A 20983-nucleotide genomic window follows, 5' to 3' on the forward strand; every position below is an offset into this window, starting at 1 on the left:
AGCACTTGTTTCAGATATTTTTGGTATGCATTCCTCTCAATCTCTTTCTCAAATTTGGGCAAGATTTTTTTTCTTCAAAGCTTGTCTGTCCCATCGTCCTCTCACTTCATCTGAATAAAGCTATAGGTATTCCACTTTTTATTTGAAATCTAACTGTATAGCCTGAGCATTCATTCTCAAAAACCCCTCCCTCCTCTGGATACCTTTTGAAAACATCGCAGGCATTTTAGCTGTAAAATCGATTATAATTGCCAAAAAAGTGAAAATATATTTTATTTTAATTTACTCTTACACAGGGGCGGATCCAGGATTTTCTTTAGGGAGGGGGGGGGGGGGGGGGCAAAATAGGTTGTTTCGATAATCTTGCGAACACAGAAATATCCATAATTTAAAGGGAACCTCAGCAATTATGTGTCGTAGGTAAGTAGTGGAAATGGTTTAAATTTAATCTAAAATCTGGTGAGGGTTAAAGTTCTAATAAATCTGTTGAAACTAAAATGGTATAAAAATATTGTTACAAAAAATAGTCAGTGATAAAAACCACCCCGCCATAAAAATAAAAATAAAAAGCTCTTCATCATTCATAAAAAAATAATATTTAATATTTTCTGCAACTTTTTACCTTTGCACTTCTGACCGCTATAGCGAGTGAGTTAAGCCTTTTATCGTAAAAAAAAAACTGGTCTTGAACCATCTTTTGGGATCATACACTCTTTGTGACAATTTGTAAAGGTCAAACCATTTAGCATGTCACCTAACTTTGTGACATCGCTTAATAACTATGATAGTAATGAAGGGTAGGAAATGAGGATAAAGATACAACTTGTATAATCGTAAAAGGTATATTAAGCATTAAATACTAGTTCTTTTAGGGGTGTGACAAAAAAAAACAGAATGAAGAGATAAATGCATAGAAGACATTTAAAACGAGAGTTTTAAGTACAGGCAATAAAGCATGAACTAATCACAGTTTCTTTTGAAAAACAGTCTTTTAGTAAGCAGTGTCAACTTTGACGAAATCTAAAAAAATTACTAATCTAAATTTCATTTTTAATAACAACGTAGTGTATCTTCGATATATTTCACTTAAATTACATACTTAACAACTTCATAAGAAAAAGTCTGTTTCTGTACTTCCACTCCCGCTATATGTATTTATTACACGGCTGATGTCTACCTCAATATTTTGGTGAATGTTTTTAATGGCTAGGCCTGTCAGTCTAGAGTCCTGTCAATTTAGAGCTGTTCTTTGGTATTTACGCTTTTATTCATCCTAAAATATCCGAAAAACGACCAAAATCGTCAGAAAAAAATTAACTGTAATAAAGTTGCATGCAGGTATGTGCTTCAAAGAAAGTATATGAGTCGAAATATTCCTTAAGAACCAAATAATTGTGTGTGTTTTTTTTTGTATTTGACAGGTATAGATTGGTGATTTATTTTCTCGGGGTTTCATACCGTGGTAGGTTCCTCATTAATTTTTTTTTAATATTGAAATTTTCAGATATTCAATTCAAAGTTTATAATCTTGATAGGTCTGATGAGCACAAAAATACAAATTTGAAATTTGACTCAGATTTAGCATTAAGTAAGAGAAATGTCATTTAAAAATTTTGGTTTATAAAAAACTAATCGTGGAAATGTGATTGGATGGCATGCATCCAAATAAGTATAAAAATCCTCAGCAGTATATATAGTAGTTTAGATAATTTTATTGGCAAATATATGCAACCCCTAAACAAAAGCCTAACTATACTTGTGACTGGTTGGTATTGAGAAAGTAAAAATTCTAAAGTAATACTGCAGTTGCATTCTGTTTCCGTGGTTAACTCAAGTTGTGTGAATTTCCACTTTTTATCAAAATTTTATTAGTAAATGTTTGAAAAAAAATCGATGCCATTCCACTGATTCAAACTGAGAATTCAGAGACCAATCTATAACAGCTAGATAAAAAAAATTAACACATAATTATCTGCCTTCTTTTATGCTCAATTTTTCGAAAATGTATTCTTGTTAAATGATTACTCCGGCCTTTGAAGGAGTATTTCGACTCATATGCTTAGTTTTAAGTATATACTTATACGAACATTTATTAAAGTTCTAAAGACTTATGTCTTTATTTTAATGTTGAAGGATGAATAGAGAATTTTTGTACTTCTCATACATTTACTCTCTATTATACAAATCCTCTAAAAAACAACAATGTTGTAAAAATCACCCCGCTTCGCAAAAAAAGCAAACCCAGAAAACCAAAACACAGAGCCAATAAATGATGATATCAATTTCTTAGCCTTAGTGCCATATCAAGATCGAAAACAAATCTTTGACAGTAAAAGAAAGTAAATATTTTGCTTTTTAGCCCTGTTGTGACAGCACAATCCTGAAATATCGTTTTGACAGCCTAAAGAAATTAAGATTTAAATTTTTCCCTTCCTGTTATTACAAAATGAAAATCTTTTCCTGCTAGCTGGCTTGTGTGGTAATACCGACAGATTCCCTTGATAAACCCAAATTTAATTAAATACATTTTGGCGGTATGTGTCATTAGTAAAATCTAACAGAGACCGCACAAAGTAACTGAAACCTTGTTTCAAACTTGTATCCAAAAAGAAACAGTCTTAATAATTAAAAACTTATTTAAAACCCAACCAATTACAAAAAAATAACTTTCGTCTCAAACCAGAGCAAGCGGTGCCAACTACAAATTCACCACTACGTCAAGGGGTACGCTCACCCCTTTGATCCGCCTTTGACTGCAATATACCCAGTTTGTCACAAAATGTTTATATTTTGTCATTTGGGAAATTCTGTCCATACTTTTGTTGCATTTACCTTAGTATGCTTTGTCGTTTTATTCCCACTATTACCCCGTTTTATTACCTCTCCTTCATTTGATATGCAAGTGTTTTGGCCCTCTTTTGACTAAAATTATTGTTTTGCTCAACAAAATGGCAGAAATTGCCATGCTATTGCTATACAATACATTCTTTTCAAACAGTTCGTGGTAACGAACTGTAGTAAGGAGCGATCCGGCTCAATAGTAACCAAAACTCTAAAAAATTGAATTTTAATATCAATAGCTACATCAAAAGAATCGCATTTTAATGCTGATTTTAAATATATAAGTTTCATCAAGTTTAATCTTACCCATCAAAAGTTACGAGCCTGAGAAAATTTGCGTTATTTAGGAAAATAGGGGGAAAAGCCCCCAAAAAGTCGTAGGATCTTAACGAAAATGACACCATCAGATTCAACGTATCAGAGAACCCTACTGTAGAAGTTTCAAGCTCCTATCTACAAAAATGTGGAATTTTGAATTTTTTACCAGAAGACAAATCACGGGTGCGTGTTTATTTGTTTGTTTTTTTTTTTTTTTTCCCAGGGGTCATCGTATCGACCAAGTGGTCCTAGAATGTCGCAAGAGGGCTCATTCTATCGGAAATGAAAAGTTCTAGTGCCCTTTTTAAGTGACCAAAAAAATTGGAGGGCAACTAGGCCCCCTCCCACGCTCATTTTTTCTCCAAAGTCAACAGATCAAAATTTTGAGATAGCCCTTTTGTTCCGCATAGTCAAAAATCATAATAACTATGTCTTTGGGAATGAGTTACTCCCCCAAAGTCCCTGGGGGTGGGGCTGCAACTTACAAACTTCGACCAGTGTTTACATATAATAATGGTTATTGGGAAGTGTACAGTCGGTTTCAGGGGATTTTTTTTTGGTTTTGGGGGTGGGGTTGAGGGGAGGGGGCTATGTGGGAGGATCTTTCCATGGAGAAATGTGTCGTGGGGGAACAGAAATTTAATGAAAAGGGCGCAGGATTTTCTAAAATTACTATAAAAAAACAAAGAAAAAATAAACATGGAAAATTTTTTTTTCAATTGAAAGTAAAGAGTAGCATTGAAACTTAAAACGAACAGAGATTATTACGCATGTGAGGGGTTCTAAAAATACTTTAGCATAAAGAGCGAGGTATTTAGGAGGAGATAAATACCTCGCTCTTTATGCTATAGTATTTTTAGTAATTTCAACTATTCATTCTACGACCTTTCTGATTCAGGGGTCATTCTTAAAGAATTGGGACAAAACTTGCGATTTAGTGTAAAGAACGAGGTATTAACGAGGGTACAAACCCTCTCATATACATAATAAAAATTAAAGAATATAAAAGTTTGTTACGTAAGATAATTCTTAAGTTACGTATATTTTTTACTAATAGAAAAATTCGTTAAAAATAAAAATTTATAGTTGCCTTTTTATGTAACCGAAAAATTGCATGGCAACTAGGCCTCCTTTCCCATCCCTTATTTCTCAAAATCGTCTGATCAAAACTAAGAGAAAGCCATTTAGCCAAAAAAGGAATTAATATGCAAATTTCATTTTAATAATTTATGTGTGGAGAGCCAAAGTCAAACATGCATTAATTCAAAAACGTTCAGAAATTACATAAAAAAAAACTAGTTACATGTTACATGTAACTACATGTTACATGTTACATGTTACATGTTACTTGTTACATGTGTACATGTTACATGTTACTAGTCAAACAGTTCGTGGTAACGAACTGTAGTAAGGAGCGACCCGGCTCAATAGTAAACGAAACTCTAAAAAACGGAATTTCGATACTAAAAGATATATCAAAAGAATCGGATTTTTATGCTGATTTTAAATATATAAATTTCATCAAATTTAGTCTTTGTCATCAAAAGTTACGAGCCTGAGAAAATTTGCCTTATTTTGGAAAATAGGGGGTAACACCCCCTAAAAGTCATAGGATCTTAACGAAAATTACACCATCGCATTCAGCGTATCAGAGAACCCTATAGAAAAAATTCCAAGGTCCAATCTACAAAAATGTGGAATTTCGTATTTTTTGCTAGAAGACAAATCACGGGTGCGTGTTTATTTGTTTTTTGTTTTTTTTTTCCCAGGGGTCATCGTATCGACCAAGTGGTCCTAGAGTGTTGCAAGAGGGCTCTTTCTAACGGAAATGAAAAGTTCTAGTTCCCTTTTTAAGTGACCAAAAAAATGGAGGGCACCTAGGCCCCCTCCCACGCTCATTTTTTTACCAAAGTCAACAAATCAAAATTTTGAGATAGCCATTTTGTTCCGCATAGTCGAAAATCATAATAACTATGTCTTTGGGGATGACTTACCCCCCACAGTCCCTGGGGGAGGGGCTGCAAGTTACAAACTTTGACCAATGTTTACATACAGTAATGGTTACTGGGAAGTGTACCGACGTTATCAGGGGGATTTTTTTGGTTTGGGTGTGGGGTTCAGGGGAGGGGGCTATATGGGAGGATCTTTCCTTGGAGGAGTATTTCATGGGGGAAGAGAAATTCAATGAAAAGGGCGCAGGACTTTCTAGCATTACTATAAAAAAACAATGAAAATATAAACATGAAAAAGTTTTTTCAATTGAAAGTAAGGAGAAGCATTAAAACTTAAAACGAACAGAGATTATTAAGCATATGAAGGGTTCTAAAAATACTTTAGCATAACGAGCGAGGTATTTAGGAGGAGATAAATACTTCGCTCTTTATGCTAAAATTTTTTTAAATAATTTCAACTATTTATTCTACGGCCTTTCTGATTCAGGGGTCATTCTTAAAGAATTGGGATACAACGTAACGTAAGTTACGTAAGTTATGTACGTTTGTTACGTAAGTTAATTCTTAAGTTACGTTTTGTTTTACTAATAAAAGCGTTCGTTAAAAATTAAAAGATCTAGTTGCCTTTTTGAGTAACCGAAAAATTGGAGGGCAACTAGACCTCCTTCCCCACCCCTTATTTCTCAAAATCGTCTGATCAAAACTAAGAGAAAGCCATTTAGCCAAAAAAAGAATTAATATGCAAATTTTATTTTAGTAATTTATGTACGGGGAGCAAAAATCAGACATGCATTAATTCAAAAACTTTCAGAAATTAAATAAAAAAAAAAGTTTTTTTTAAATGAAAGTAAGGAGCGACATTAAAACTTAAAACGAACAGAAATTACTCCGTATATGAAAGGGTCTTTTCCTCCTCGACACCCCGCTCCTTTCGCTAAAGTTGGATTCTTTCTCGCAACTCTACTTTTCAAAACAATAAAAAACTTTAGCGTAAGGAGCGGGGTGTCGAGGAGGAAAAGCCCCTTTCATATACGGAGTAATTTCTGTTCGTTTTAAGTTTTAATGTCGCTCCTTACTTTCATTTAAAAAAAACTTTTTTTTTTTATTTAATGACTTAATAACGACACTGTATCTTTGGATTTGTTGAACTGTAACTTTACGCCAATAAATTGTGGTGGGAAACATGTAATTTAATAAATTCGTTTATTGGGAGTCCCGTGAAAATTATATTGTTTAGATTTACATATTTATAATTAAGTAGCCTGGCAGACGGCAGGGAACAAAATAAAGGACTATTGCCTTTACTGTTCCCTCCTCCCCTAAAGTCAAATGAAACTTTACCCGACAATTTTGACTCGTTTCCCAAGCCTTGAAACACAACAGGATATCTACCAAAACTACGTATAAAAAACTGTCATCTTGTAATGAAAGTATATGCAATTTCCATAATGACATATAGTCCAATATCTTCGGGGAAAAAAATCCATACTCTCTTGTGAGCTTCGAAAAACAAAAACTGACTTACTTGACTTCTTGCTAGTATCTATAGCACTACGTTATAATTTTCTGGCTCGCTATTGGCTGGCTTAATCTCACTGACACTCAAATTTGTATAAAGTAAAATAATTGAAATTCACTGTTTTATAATTTTTCAGTCACTATTGGCACTAGCGCTCTTTACCTGTAGCTCGTTTCCAAAAGCAGTTTGATACAAACAATAGCCCTAAACTACACAGTCTGACTTTTACTCCTACCACTACTGCAACTGCTGCTACTACTTTTACTAGCATTGAACTAAGTCAAAAGGGTTTATGTACAATGTCCCACGTTTGGCTAATGTGTCTGAGGAATGGCTAAAGATATTAAGTTTAAAATGTCAAGGATTATTAAGGGTGATGTTGAGGTAAATGTTTAAATATGATATGCTATGTTTATTTAAATTGTTACATAATGTTTCCAATATCTGCAGGAAGAGGATTTTACTTATTCACTAGACCATTGCTACCCCAGAGAATGCAATCTAGGGTCATCAAACAGTCACTCCTCCTGATTTTTTTCATACATTACAGAAAAACAAAGATAACACTTTAAACAAACGAACGAAAATGAATGAAAGTTAATGATTTGGAATATGCAATTACCAACCCTATTTTTTATTAAATTTTTAGATTTTCACCGCTAAAGCAGTAAAAAATAAATATTTCCAAACCCTGCTATAGTAAGGAAGGGGCAATCTATTTTTTGCTTTTTTTGGCGTGAAAATAAAACTGTAATTAGCATTTTTATTAAAGTTAAAGCACCGAATACAAAAAAAAAGTCTGAACCAAGAAAATCTAATTTGTGAGAGTGCTCAGAAATCACCTGAAATGTATTGGAAAAGAAGTAACCAGCTCAGAGCCAAAGAAAATAAATCTAACTGTAGAACTTTGTTTTTCCTTGGAAAGGCTCCATAATATCTCCTGAATGAAAAGATTTATTACAATTTTCTCTACAATTTAAAAGTTTTCTCCCTTTGAATTTGAGACATGAAAATACATGCAACATAAATATAATAGCAATAATGTTAATATAGGAGTCCGGTGTTTCTTTTAAGGAGTGTCCCCTATCCACCAGGGAAGTAGTTTGGTATGGGGTAGGGGGGCAGCTAACAGTTTCCCTTGACCAGTAACAGACCAGTATTAGTAGTGGATACTGTAAGCAGTTCACAGTCATATTCGCTTGTGTTCGCAGTAGCAAACAGTCGCCATTATTGTCAAAAGTAGTTGGAATCGGAAGCAATCGCAGTTGCAAGTAGTTTTATTTGAGAGGAGTCATAGTCTTAAGTAGATGTAAGCATAAGCAGTCGTGGCCACAATTAGTCCCAGCAGCAGTCACCAATAGTCGCAGTCAAAGGTAGGCCCAGTCGCAAGTAGTTGTATTTGCAAATAGTCACGTTTGCAATTTCAAGCAGTCCCAGTCATAGTCGCATAGTCACAGTTGTAGTCACAAGCATTCACAGTTGCAAGAATTTGCTGTCGCAAACAATCACAATCTCAGTCACTGGTAGTCACAGTTGCAAGTTGTCGCAGTCACAGTCACAAATAATTGCAGTCACAAGTAGTCGTAACCACAGTCGAAGCTGCAATAGTATTAGTCTTTGTAGCCCCGAAAGTTTCAAGTTGATGCTATTAGCTGCTCCTAGGATATTGCAGATTCACCCTTTTTATAACTTGTAAACATTCCCTGAAGTTTTCCTACTATACCATTAGCCTTTTTGGATTAACTCAAAATCAAATATTCCCCTATTTCACAAAAATAATTCCTATATGTAAACAACGAACAAATTGCATAATTACAGCCCTTTTTGGGGTCATATTACCTGCGGAACTATAACTATTAAATCTTTCGAAGGTTCTCAAATAACTGGTTTTCTAAAAATTTTGATTAATGTTGAGGGGTGCGGGCTGGGTGTCCTTCGATTCCTTTTCAACATTTTTCTTAACATGCACTTAATGTCTCAAATAATACCCTAAGCTGTCTGTAAGATTTTGCAGATACGCTTTTTTGATAACCTGGACAGACTTAGTGTCGTTTGATTTAATTCATCATTCCCACAACATTCCCTAAGGTTTCAACTTAATTCCCATAGTCCTTTCGGATCCACCCAGAATCAGACATTCCCTTTCTTTCTCAATGACAAATCTCATTGCAAACAATGGGCAAATGACATAATTCACAACCCTTGTCCCGAGAGCTGTGGAGGGTCATGTCATCCCCCGGAAGCAAAATTATCGAGTTTTTTTTCTATTCTGAAAAACTGGTTGCATCATAAGTTTTATCACTGTCAAAGGGGGATCTAGAAAAGGCAAGGTGGCTGGGCTGCCCTCCGATTGTTTTCCATGATCCCCCTTGTCAACATCGCTTTTCGTATTGCAAATACGCCCTTTGACAGTCAGAATGCGCATGTTGTCTGTTGATGTAGTTCCACTGTAATACCGTAAGTCTTTTTGGAGGGAGACCATCTAGTATCAAACTTTCCCCCTTTCTTAATAAGATACCATTTATGTAAATAGTTGGCAACTTGCATAACTTACAGTCCTTGCCCGGGGACAGTCGGACAAGGAATAAAAAAAAAGGCTTTCGAAAAAATTACATGACCTTAAAGTTACGTTAAAAGATATGAATGAAAAACGGAAGAAGAATAAAATTGAAGAAACAAAACCATCAAAACCATATTTTTCCATCAGTGAATGAGAAACACGAAGCAAACCAAATATTTTATCAAGGAAAAATCGGTCAGATTGGAGGAAGCGGATTGAAAGAGAAAGAAGTGAACAAGTTTCATTCCTAAAAAGGGAAAAACTGCTGAAAAAAGTAGATACTAGCGAAAAGAGAAAAGAGGAAGTATAGTCAATAAGGACTAGAGAGTCTTTTCAACCAAAATTACTGAATTCAGACCCTTTGGAAAGCAGTTTAAAAGAGTTAAACTCCCCAAAAACTAATAATACGAATGACAGCAAAATTGGCCCTGAGAAGGGCATTATAAAATCGAGCGAAAGTTCTTAAATAACCAATCAATGCATCGATCTATCTAAAAGTTAATTTTTGGCCTCGCACTTTCAGATTCTATAATTTCGCATGATGATACATTCGTCCTTAAAGACGCACTTGAAAAGAAAATGAACGGCTATTATAGACTACTATCTTTAAGTCTTGTTAGACTGTATTGATTTATTTAAAATGTCGTCAATTTACCCAATGTACAGTACAATTTTACAGCAATTATCAGAGGAGAGACCAGTAGATATTTCTGTGGATGGATTGGAAGTTGGGATGCCTGGACCCTAAAGAAATACACATTTATGCACAGATTTATCTAAATTAATGTGGATGAGTTGGAATATCTTGAGCCTTTCAGGGATTATTTTATCAGGGATATTTATCATTCTTGAAGGCTTGATATACAGCAATCAAGCAAAGAATATCCGTGATTTAGCTGCATAACTTTATGTATCTCTATGCACAAGCAAAACTTGAACTTGAAGCATAACAAGCAAGTATGAACTTGAAAAAAAGGTCTGACAATCTTAAGACAGAGGTCTCAAACTGCGATCCACGAAAATATGAGATTTTGTAATTTTTTCCACAGTTGAAAGGTACCAGACTTATGCCTTTTTTTCATAAGTTTTCGTCAAACCAGTGGTCATAGATCATCGGTAAAGTCTTTTTTTAATCGGCAAAAGAGACTATGCCGCAACCAATTACCGATTTCTAAACATTGATAAGACAACCGCTATGACGTGAAGAAAGTTAAAGTGCTATGGAGCAAGAATTTTGAGATAGCCAGTGGGCCTAAAACTATAAAAACGCAATTTAAACAGCCTCCCAGTTTCAGAGGCAATTTTGGGTGTTGTATTCGTCTTCAATAAAAAAAATGAATGATTATAATCAACCATTTATTTTGTAAAAAACGTTATAGGGCATCGAACGCATACTAGCTGTTAGGAAAGAGGTCTGTGTATCTTCTATTGAGCTTGAAGCAGAAGATATAAAAACTGGATAAGAGTAATATTATAGCAATACCATCATATATTTTCATATTGAAAATTACTTCAGATTATTATGGAATAAATTAAAAAACAGGTTTTTTGAACTGAAATTAATGTGCGATATTAAAACTTAAAACGAACAGAAATTACCCCGTATACGAAAGGCGCTGTTGCCTCCTCAAGGCCTCGCTCTTTGCGCTAAAGTTTGACTCTTTCTCTCAACTCTACTTTTTAAAAAAGTAAAATACTTTAGCTTAAAGAGCGGGGCGTTAAGGAGGGAACAGCCTCATTCATATACGGGGTAATTTCTGTTCGTTTTAAGTTTTAATGTCGCTCCTTACTTTCAGTTAAAAAACTTGTTTTTTTATTTAATTTCTGAACATTTTTGAGTTAATCCATGTTTTGATTTATGCTCTCCGCAGATGAATAATTAAAACAAAATTCGCATATTTTTTTTTTTGGCTAAACGGCTTTCTCATAGTTTTGATCGAACGATTTTGAGAAAAAAGGAGCGGGGGAGGAGGTCCAGTTGCCCTCCAATTTTTTGGTTAGTTAAAAAGGCAACTAGAACTTTTAGTTTTTTACGAACATTTTCATTAGTAAAAGATATACGTAACTTACGGATTAGCTTACGTAACGAACTTCTATATTATTATGTTTTTATTACGTATATGAGGGGGTTCGACCACTCGTCAATACCTTGCTCTTTACACTAAAGCTTAAATTTTGTCCCAATTCCTTAAGAATGACCCCTGAATCACAAAGGCCGTAAGATAAATAGTTGAAATTACCAAAAATACTTTAGCGTAAAGAGTGAGGTATTAGGAGGAGGTGAACCCCCTATATGCGTAATATTTTCTGTTCTTTTTGAGTTTTAATGCTGCTCCTTACTTTCAGTTGAAACAAAATTCATATATATTTTTTTTTAAATAATGCTAGAAAATCCTGTGCCCCCTTCATGGAACTTTTCTTCCCCTATGACAAATTCCTCCATGGAAAGTTTTCCCTAGATAACCCTCTCTTCTCAACCCCTCCACCCAACCAAAAAATCCCCCTCAAAACGTCTCTACACTTCCCAATAACCATTACTATATGCAAACAGTGGTCAAAGTTTGTAACTTGCGGACCCTCCCACGGGGACTGTGGGGGAGTAAGTCGTCCCCAAAGACAGAGTTATAAGGTTCTTCGACTATGCTGAATAAAATAGCTATCTCAGAATTTTGATCCGACGACTTTGGGAAAAAATGAGCGTGGGAGGGGGCCTAGGTGCCCTCCAATTTTTGGTAACTTAAAAAGGGCACTAGAACCTTTCCTTTTCGTTCAAATGAGCCCTCTCGCAAAATTCTAGCACCACTGGGTCGATACGACCACTCCTGAAAAAAACAAAAAAACACACGCATCCTTGATCTGTCTTCCGGCAGAAAATACAAAATTCCACATTTTTGTAGATAGGAGCTTGAAACTTGTACAGTAGGGTTCTCTGATACGCTGAATCTGATGGTGTGATTTAAGATTCTATGACTTTTAGGGGGTGTTTCCTCCTATTTTCTAAAATAAGGCAAATTTTCTCAGGCTCGTAACTTCTGATGGGTAAGACTAAACTTGATGAAACTTATATATTTAAAATCAGCATTAAAATTTGATTCTTTTGATGCAACTATTGATATCAAAATTCCGGTTTTTAGAGTTTTGGTTACTATTGAGCCGGGTCGCTCCTTACTTGTTCATTACCACGAAGTGTTTGACAGGAGGTATATCACTATGCAGAAATAGAGCTCTACTGAAAATACAAAACACTATAGAATTTTACACTGTAGTAAATGTAAAGCATTTCGAAATGTTTTTACGCTGTAAAAAGAGCATTAATGTTTCTTGATATGTGAGTTTTGTCTTTTCAGTGCTATATTTTTTCTGTGAACGGAGGGAAATGTCATCAGTTGGCTTGTTTGCAGTAGCTTTATAGATATATGTTGTATAAGCTGTAAAACAGTGATTTCTGTTCCTTTTAAGTTTCAAATCCACTCTTTGCTACCATTAGAAAATCTAAGTTAAATTATGCTTTCATTAAGAGTACTCCACTTTTTGGGGGTGTTTCTTTCCGCTTCCAGCAATTATGCAAATGCTCTCAGACTAATTATTTTGGATGATTGTTTTCAAACTCAATATATTTCACAATTTGGAAACCTTATGAAAAGCTCTTACTTTTGATGTATGTATTGTTATCAAGATTCCTTGGCCTTTAGATTTTCAGTTATCATTTGCGTGGGCCGCTCTCTACTTACAGTTCGTTACTACAAATTGTTTGAGGAAAGATTGTTTTTATTTATCTAACGCTTTCTTACAGCATTTGACATATCATATGTACTAACTGTCTGGTTCTAATTGAAAGTATTTTAGTTGTATTTTTCTAGAAACACTTTTACCAACAATTTAGCAAAAAGAAATGTTGAGAAAAATCGACGCTCAATAATGCATGTTAAACTGTAGAATATGATTTCAGTTCCTAAATCTATCATTTATAGATTATTATCATATTCTTTACTTCAAAATTCGTTTATCCTAGAAAAGGAGCATGACCTGATACAAAAGGTGAATATCTATAGCCCAATATTACTTGGGAGAAAACATTGTGGTCAATAACTGTATCGCCTTAGGCTAAATGCTCGCGGTTTAAATTAAAACATAACAAAATTTCAAAATCGTGATTAAGTGATATTTTCGTGGTAGCACAATTTTGCACTAAGGTCTTAGGCTAGAACTCTAATTCAAGCTAAATTAAACCTGAGGTCCTCGATAACCTGCCGATGCTACCAACCCGTGACCAAAATGCATGCCAAGTAGTTTTTTCATACCTTTTTATTTTCGACTTCCCGTTGACTTGAAGTTGGAATATTGATTAAGTACAGGATATATTCTATTTAGTAAAGAAGTCAAAATTTTGAAATATATGAAATATTTGACCTCGGAGTGCTGTCGGTACAACGGCTATGCTGATGGCTTTAATTACTGCTTCAATTGAAACTACAATGAGAAGGAGCAATTGAGAGAAAACTATGGTAATTTGAATTCGCAACCCATGATAATATTTCAATTAGTCTTGGAATTTATTGTCATATTCAATGGGCTACCAGGACAAAAAAGGGGATGGATTTAACAGATTCAAACCCCTTGCTCACTTAATGATTTATTTGACTATTAAATCGGTTGTAATTATGGAAGTAGAGGACTATTTCTCCTAGAAAACTAAAAATATATTTCTCTGACTAGTGAATTTGTCTCAAATATGCAGGCAAACAAAAAACCTGTTTGAAGCTTTCGGACAAAGTCCACAAGAGGCAAACCCCTTCTTGCTCCTTCTGTTGGTACCCTCTTCCCCTTAAAAAGCTTTAATTTTTAATAAGCCTCCCTCCTTTCTGAACAAAATTCTCGATTTCGTTGTGATTTAAATTGTATACCTTATCATCCTACATACTATATAGTACAAATTGATAGACAGGTAAAATGGTAAACATTCATTGCAAAAAGCAACTGGGCCATGGCATCAAAGCACCAGCACGGTTGCCTACTTTCTGCTCCGTGAAGATGTCCCCAGAACATTTAAAAATGAGTCATTTTCAGCCAAATTATGTCCATATTTTGTCTATAATATGTCAATCTCACTCAATAGCTTTTTCAAGACTATGTTATTTATCAAAATACGCTTTGTAAGGCTTTTCTAATGCAGCCAGTTAACAGCAAATATAATGAAAATAAAAAAAATATTTAATTCACCCATACAGAATAAATTAGGGCGAAAGCACTAAATAAGTTGAACAGCTAAAAAAAACTACTTGTGGGAGTCTAAGGCTTACCTTCCAACGAGAATTCCTTCCGGACAGGTATAGTCAGCATGAGGGGAAACATTTCCGCGTCCGTTGGTAGTTTTTTGATAATCAGAGTACTTCTTGTGTATGTCTTAACGTAAAATCAAGGAGTCAATTATTATTCCAGAACTCCAGATGTCAATTACTTTTGATTCTTAAAAAAGAGTAGTAGAGCTTTCAGTTTTACAATCGACTGTGCTACTTTCGAAGTTTTTACCACAACTCTTTCAGTATGCTTTGATAAGGAAAAAATAGAAAAAAATTAATAAGAAATACATTGTGTCCACATTAGCTGTACTATTGCGCCGCCTATTATTTCTGGTAATTTTGAGTTTTACAAGTTCTTTCAGCTATTTTAAACAAGATTGCTATCTCAAATTTTGATGAGATGCGTTTGAGAAAAAAGAGGGCTTTGAGAGAAGGGCTAGTTGTCCTTTTATCGCTTTTAATTCTTAAAGAGAACTAGAACTTTCAAATCAAAAGAGCCTTTTATAAAGTTTATACGGCCACCCTTTCCATAAAAACCTTATATACACCCGGGGAATAACTTATTACCCTTATCACTAGCCTCTGGGGGGGGGGGGTCATATGAAGCCCAAAGGTCTTTTTATTTGATCTTTGTATTTTTTTTTTTTAGCAAAATGACTATCTCAAACTTTCTTTCACAAGTATTTGGTGAAAAAGAACGAAAGGGGATTGCTAATTGCCTTCTGGTCACTTATGACTCTTAAAAATGCACTAGAACTTCTAGTTTCGAATCCAATGAGCCCTCTCCGACCACCCTTTCCATAAAAACCTTATATTAATAATGGGCTACTACTCATAGGCCCTTTTCTGAGGGCTATGGTGGGGGATGTCACCCTCAAAACATGATTACTGGACCTTTCAACTGTCCTGAACAAAATGACAATATCAACATTTTGATTGGATTTGTTTGAAAAAATGACGGGGGATGGGGTTGATTTTCAATCAGCATGTTTGATTGAATTCCAATTAATTTTTATTCTTAAAATATACACTAGAACTTTCAATTTCCAATCGAATGAGCTCCTTTCAAGGTTTCTACGACAACTCATTCTATGTGAAGAGCCTTTATCAGAAAAAACAGTAACACATTTTGGTCGTATTGCTCTAAAGTTAGACATTTTCCAACTGAAAAAAATTCATCCTGGGTGATTGGCTTTTGTTTTTATTCCAGGACATCAAGAATTCAAATTTTTCATTTTGTTAAAATTTTATTTTTAGTTGGTAATACTTGATAAACAGACAGATATCTTTGCCTGACTATCGGAGGCCAGAAGTGACTGTAATCAAAAAAAGTACCTGCTTGTCTGTTATCTTGATTTTAGAGTAAAATCAATGAGAAATAACATCTTTTTTATATGAAAGAGCACAAACTTCCAAATAATTTCATTAATAAGTACAAATAATTGTCTTCAGGAAAGAGCAAGTTATTTGGAAAAATACGGTATAAAATGTAAAAAAAATAGCAGAAATTAAGTGGTTAAATAGATTTAGTGCTAGATAAGTGGTTTTAACACTATTTTGGTGCTATGAGGTGATCGTGTCCCGACGCAGAGGAATATGTCCTTAAATAAAAAAAGTCAATGCTCTTTAATGCATCGACGAACGTTTCAATATGATTATACAAAATTGGATTTAAGAAAACAACTTAAACACCTTCTACAATATATCCAACACAAACCCCCTTCCCTAATTTTTATAGAATATTTTTCTATGTATCATTCCAAATTGACTGTTGAAATCTCTCTCTGGAAACTTTTTGAACATCTTTTTCAAGATGAGGTGCAAGTAATTTGCTATACACAGTTTGGATTTAAACACAGAACTGATTATGCTGAAAGACTTACTGTAGTAGTAAATGCACGTGTAATCAGCGGGGACGAATATAGTTCTTTCTCCTCACAATGTTACACGGGGATTTGCTTTACTTATACGCTCTGCAATGTTTCTTAAGACTGCCAATCGTAGCTTAAACCCAAATATGATTCTCCCACACAGGGATATTTAATCACCGTTATTTATTCATCTCAACCTCCCACCAGATAGAAAATACCTCACTCTCCTCGGAGAAAGCTTTTACCTGTCTTTGAGGGTTCTCAGACTCTCCTAGCCTAATTTTTTCAACAATTATGTCCTGGAGTCTCACGACCATTTCCCTTCTTCTTTGTCATTGGAATCTATCAGTCTCTACTTATCGTTTTACGCAAATGACATCTTGAATCTCATTTGTATGCTGCAGCGGATAAGTGAAATTTCCGGCATCCTCCAAGATGAATACCTCAGGAATTGGCTTCAGTTTCCGGAAGAAGTCCAAAATTGTTCTGTTCAAGTGGAAATGCTCACCCATCCCCCTAGTAAAACTCGAAAATCAAGCAGTGTATCATTACTGATACAAATACACCATTAGAAAACACTAATGATACAAAAAATCATTTAGTGTATTTGGGCCACCCCATTGGGTCCTCCTTACAGCACACGAGGCTGCTTCTCATTGACTATCTTAACCGTCAAATTTCAGCATCTTGAGTTTCTATTATAACGTATAAATTTATTTTCAGCCTTCATCTGCAAGCTAGTCTTTCCAGCGCAGTAGCCCTCCCTTATATCTTATACATTACCTCATTCTGGAAAATCTTCATGAAATCAGACCAATCTAAAATCTGTTAGTTGTTTTTCCGTTTTGTAAAATGTTACGTTGTTTTTCCGGTAAAATTTGTAAAATTTTTATAATATGCCACTTGGCACTTATAACTTGCCACTTTTAACTTGTCACAAATGCCACTTGGCACTTTTGAAACACACTAATAGTTCAAAAATAGAAAAGCGAAGAATGTTTACTAGTTATTTCTTAGGTTATTGCAAAACATAACAAAAAGCAGGTTACCAATTAGGTCTACTCCTAGTGCAATGATTGAAACATATTTAATAATTAAAGTGATTTGCTGTATTTAATGCAGGATCTAACTGTAGTTTAATTACGTTTGATGCTTTTTTTTTTATTTTCTATTCATTTGTTTTTGTTTGATTTTTATTTGCTTTTATTTTTGTCTATTCTCCATCCTTTTTTAAGGTGGATTTTCAATAATTTTTGAATAAATATACCTCTTAATTTCATCTCTATTTAAGCTTGCTAATCACTAAAAATGTTTTTGCAATGTCTTAGGTTTTCATGGATCCATTAAAAAATGTTCAAGTCGAAGGATATATAATGTATGCCGAACCAGAGATCTTATTTGGGAATCTTGATGAACTCTGCACATTCACTTATGCTTTTTGTAAGGAGTTCCTTCGGCTTTTACTAGAAAATGTTGGTCCCTTTGGAGAACTTCCTGTGTCAGAGATACTGGAAAAACTTTACTCAAAGGTAATTCAATTTTCATTTACTTTGCACCTGAACTGAAAAGGACACTTAGTTTTTCTATTGAATTTTGGTACTTATCTCGGAATATTGAAATTCATGCTTTTATTCAGAAGATGTCTGGGATTCTAAAAAAAAAAAAAAAAAAAAAAAAACAAAAAAACAACTCAGTCTTAATGTATTTTAAACCTTGGATGAGAATTGCACTTAGACTTTGTGATTTAATTTAGTGCTTCTTTATTCTTTATTATTTCTGAGATTCTGGGGAAAACCCATATAACATTACGCAGTTCAATCTTCATTTGCTTTTACACCTGAAACGGCAAGTGCAGTGGCATAAGTTTGAGGGATATTCTGCCCCCCTTATTCTGTTTTCCTCCTCCCAAGTGGAATCTGGTAAAACTAAAGACGGTTTTTCTGTAAATATAAATCAAAAAGTTTGAAAAGTTGCGTCAAATTTGAGTCTAAAATTGAGGCAGTAGCTCAATGATTTTATATCTAAGAATTTTTAAAATATCTAATATTGCGGATACTTATTACTAGTTTCGGTAGCATACCATAGGTAGCTACCATAAGGTAGCATAGGTGGCATTGTATAAAATGATATATAGTAGCATAAATGTATGTGGTAGTAAAGATGGCATTATATTACATAAAGAGTACAGCGTGCCAGTAGGAATACAATTTGCTCATTTTGGCTCTTAGAAAAATATTTTTTTCTTTGATGTGATGTTGTTCAAGCTATAAGTCACAAAGGGTAAAATCTAGCTCGTCTTGTTGTTTAAACAGACAGAATATTCGCGATATATGTTTCTAGCTTATTGGCCAAACTTATATTCTGAATTTCTTGTCCTGCGAATTTATAAATTATATAAATATATTAATGATTTATTGCAATATATTCTTTAACGAGCATATTTTTTTTTCAGTCTACCAAGGCAACATCGCTTTCACAAGCATTTCATCGGTATGCCTTGAACTACATAAATGCTCTGAATTACTTGGAATCTTTAAGAAGACATTCGGACTTTTGCGAATTTGAAAAGGTATTTTTTAGGAATACACCCTCTCTTTAAGAAGCCTGTTTGTATTAATTATTAATTAGTAACTTAGTGGAAACAAAAATGTAAATAAACAGAAGATTTTCACGGCTTAAACGTAATGTTGAACGAGGTTGAACGCAGATCTTATTCGTAAATGTAAACGATATCGTAAGTGAACCCTAAACGGAGGCTTATAGAAAATGGTAGAGCAAAGTCAATTGAAACTATTTTATTCTAGGCTACTAAAATATCATATCTAAATGTCTCAGGAGCAGAAACTGTCGTGTTTAGAGTGGCCTAAGAGATCTTTGTGGAATATTGAGGGAGCATTAGACGAGGCATGGGGGGTTAAGTGAAGCAAGAACTTACCTTGTAATTGTACTTCAAATCTTAGGACAGGAGCTTTTCAGATTCTTCTTGTGCTAGAAGGGAGCAGACGGTAGCATTTTATTGTGTGCGTTCAAGGGTCAAAGGGGCAACGATTTCAAGCAAGTAGAGGAGGTTCTTTCGGGGGCTGTGTTCTCTGGCCCAAATAATGGATTTGAAGTTATATATGATCGTTAGACTGGCTTTTAGGTCTTTTTCCTAGCTTGGGAGTGGTTTGCAACAAAGCACCCTCAAACAGAGGAATTATCAGGGTTGTGACAGGCATGAACGAACCAGGAGCGATGGTAACGACGAATCATGAATTCCATGTCAAACTTCTGTCTGCAACTTGACTTATTATTTCGTTTGGGGCTTGAGCAAGTAAATTCAGCCTGAGTGTGTTTCTTATGCACTGTTGGTTGAGCGAACTCATAGTCTGAGTTTTGGGTAGTTTTATTAGCCATGTTTCCCATCCTTATAGGAAGATGAGCGAACATGGGCCTTGAATTTTTGTCTTAATTCTAATCTCTCTCCTTCGCCAGAGTGGTCCCCACAGTTGTGAAAAGACAGAGGAGGCCACCGAAACAAGGGTGCTGATTTCACTGCTGCATTTGTTATTAATGTATATCGATAATGATCTTCAATTCCTCTAGGGCATCTTCTAGAGATATCCTCTAGAGTGTGCCTTGCACTTCCAGGGAACAACTGTGTAGTAGCGAGTCATCGTCTGGGTAGTGCACATCGGTGAGATTGAATTCCAGGATCATGCTAATTACAACACAGTCTTGCATGGCTTTCCTCAAAATCCAGTCCATTACAAAGTTGAAAAGCTCTGGGGAGAAAATAGAGCCTTTTCTGATACTGAATTCAATACGAAACTAAGACTCGGACTCCCCGTTGACTTGGATGCAGGCTTGTGTATGTTTGTAGTATTTCTAGATTAGACGAATGATATTGGGCAGTATTTTATCTTGAGTAGTACCACGTCAAATATAGTGACAAATATATGAACACTGCTGTTGTTTTTTGCTGATGTTTTGACCTGTGTTCAAACATCTGTCGTAGCGTGAAAAGCTAATCAGTGCAACCCATGCCTGCCCTGAATACAATAATCCAGCAATTTAGGAGAACACTGCCAAAGATCTTTACAACTTGGCTAATAAGGGATATACAACGGAAGTTCTTTGATTCTTTTCACCATACGAATGAGAACTGAATTTTTCCACTCCTAGGGAATGATTCTTGCATCCAAATAGCATCGAAAAGATATTGAAGTCTTGAAGCGTGACTTCTTTTCCCTAGATGGGTGATTTGGAGAGTTACTGCTATTTGCAGGAGCAATATTGATATTGGCAGGCTTAAGTATGAGGGTTGGTACAGATGTCGTAGGATTAAGTAATTTTTTAAGATGGAACATCCATCTCTGTGTAATATTAATAAAAAAAAACCGAAAAAAGAAGTTTTTCAAAGAAATATAAAGGCCATGTTAAACTTAGGATTAGCATTAATAAAAACTATAATAATTCAAACTTAAAAAGACCAGAAGTCACTATTATAGAATGCTTAAAACCCAAAACGAACAGAAACTAGACCTACGTTGCCTGGGCAACGTGAAGTATTGCGGCAGCCTTTGTCTGGCTTCGCCGACTAAAGTGTTGCGAGAGCAACACTTTGGTTTTGTTTCTTCGCT

At 34.8% G+C, this 20983-nt stretch overlaps 1 protein-coding gene across 1 annotated transcript in view; it reads left to right on the forward strand.

Moving 5' to 3' along the window:
- The window catches only part of LOC136035761 (uncharacterized), a 45649-nt gene extending 25231 nt beyond the window's left edge, over positions 1–20418 (forward strand). The window contains exons 5-7 of the mRNA XM_065717730.1: positions 17690–17890; positions 18814–18930; positions 20359–20418. Coding sequence (XP_065573802.1) covers positions 17690–17890; positions 18814–18930; positions 20359–20418 — 378 coding nt within the window. The remainder of the gene's footprint in view (positions 1–17689; positions 17891–18813; positions 18931–20358) is intronic.
- Positions 20419–20983: the final 565 nt, after the last annotated feature.

This window comes from Artemia franciscana, chromosome 14 (assembly GCF_032884065.1).
Source record: "Artemia franciscana chromosome 14, ASM3288406v1, whole genome shotgun sequence".
Lineage (NCBI taxonomy): Eukaryota > Metazoa > Arthropoda > Branchiopoda > Anostraca > Artemiidae > Artemia > Artemia franciscana.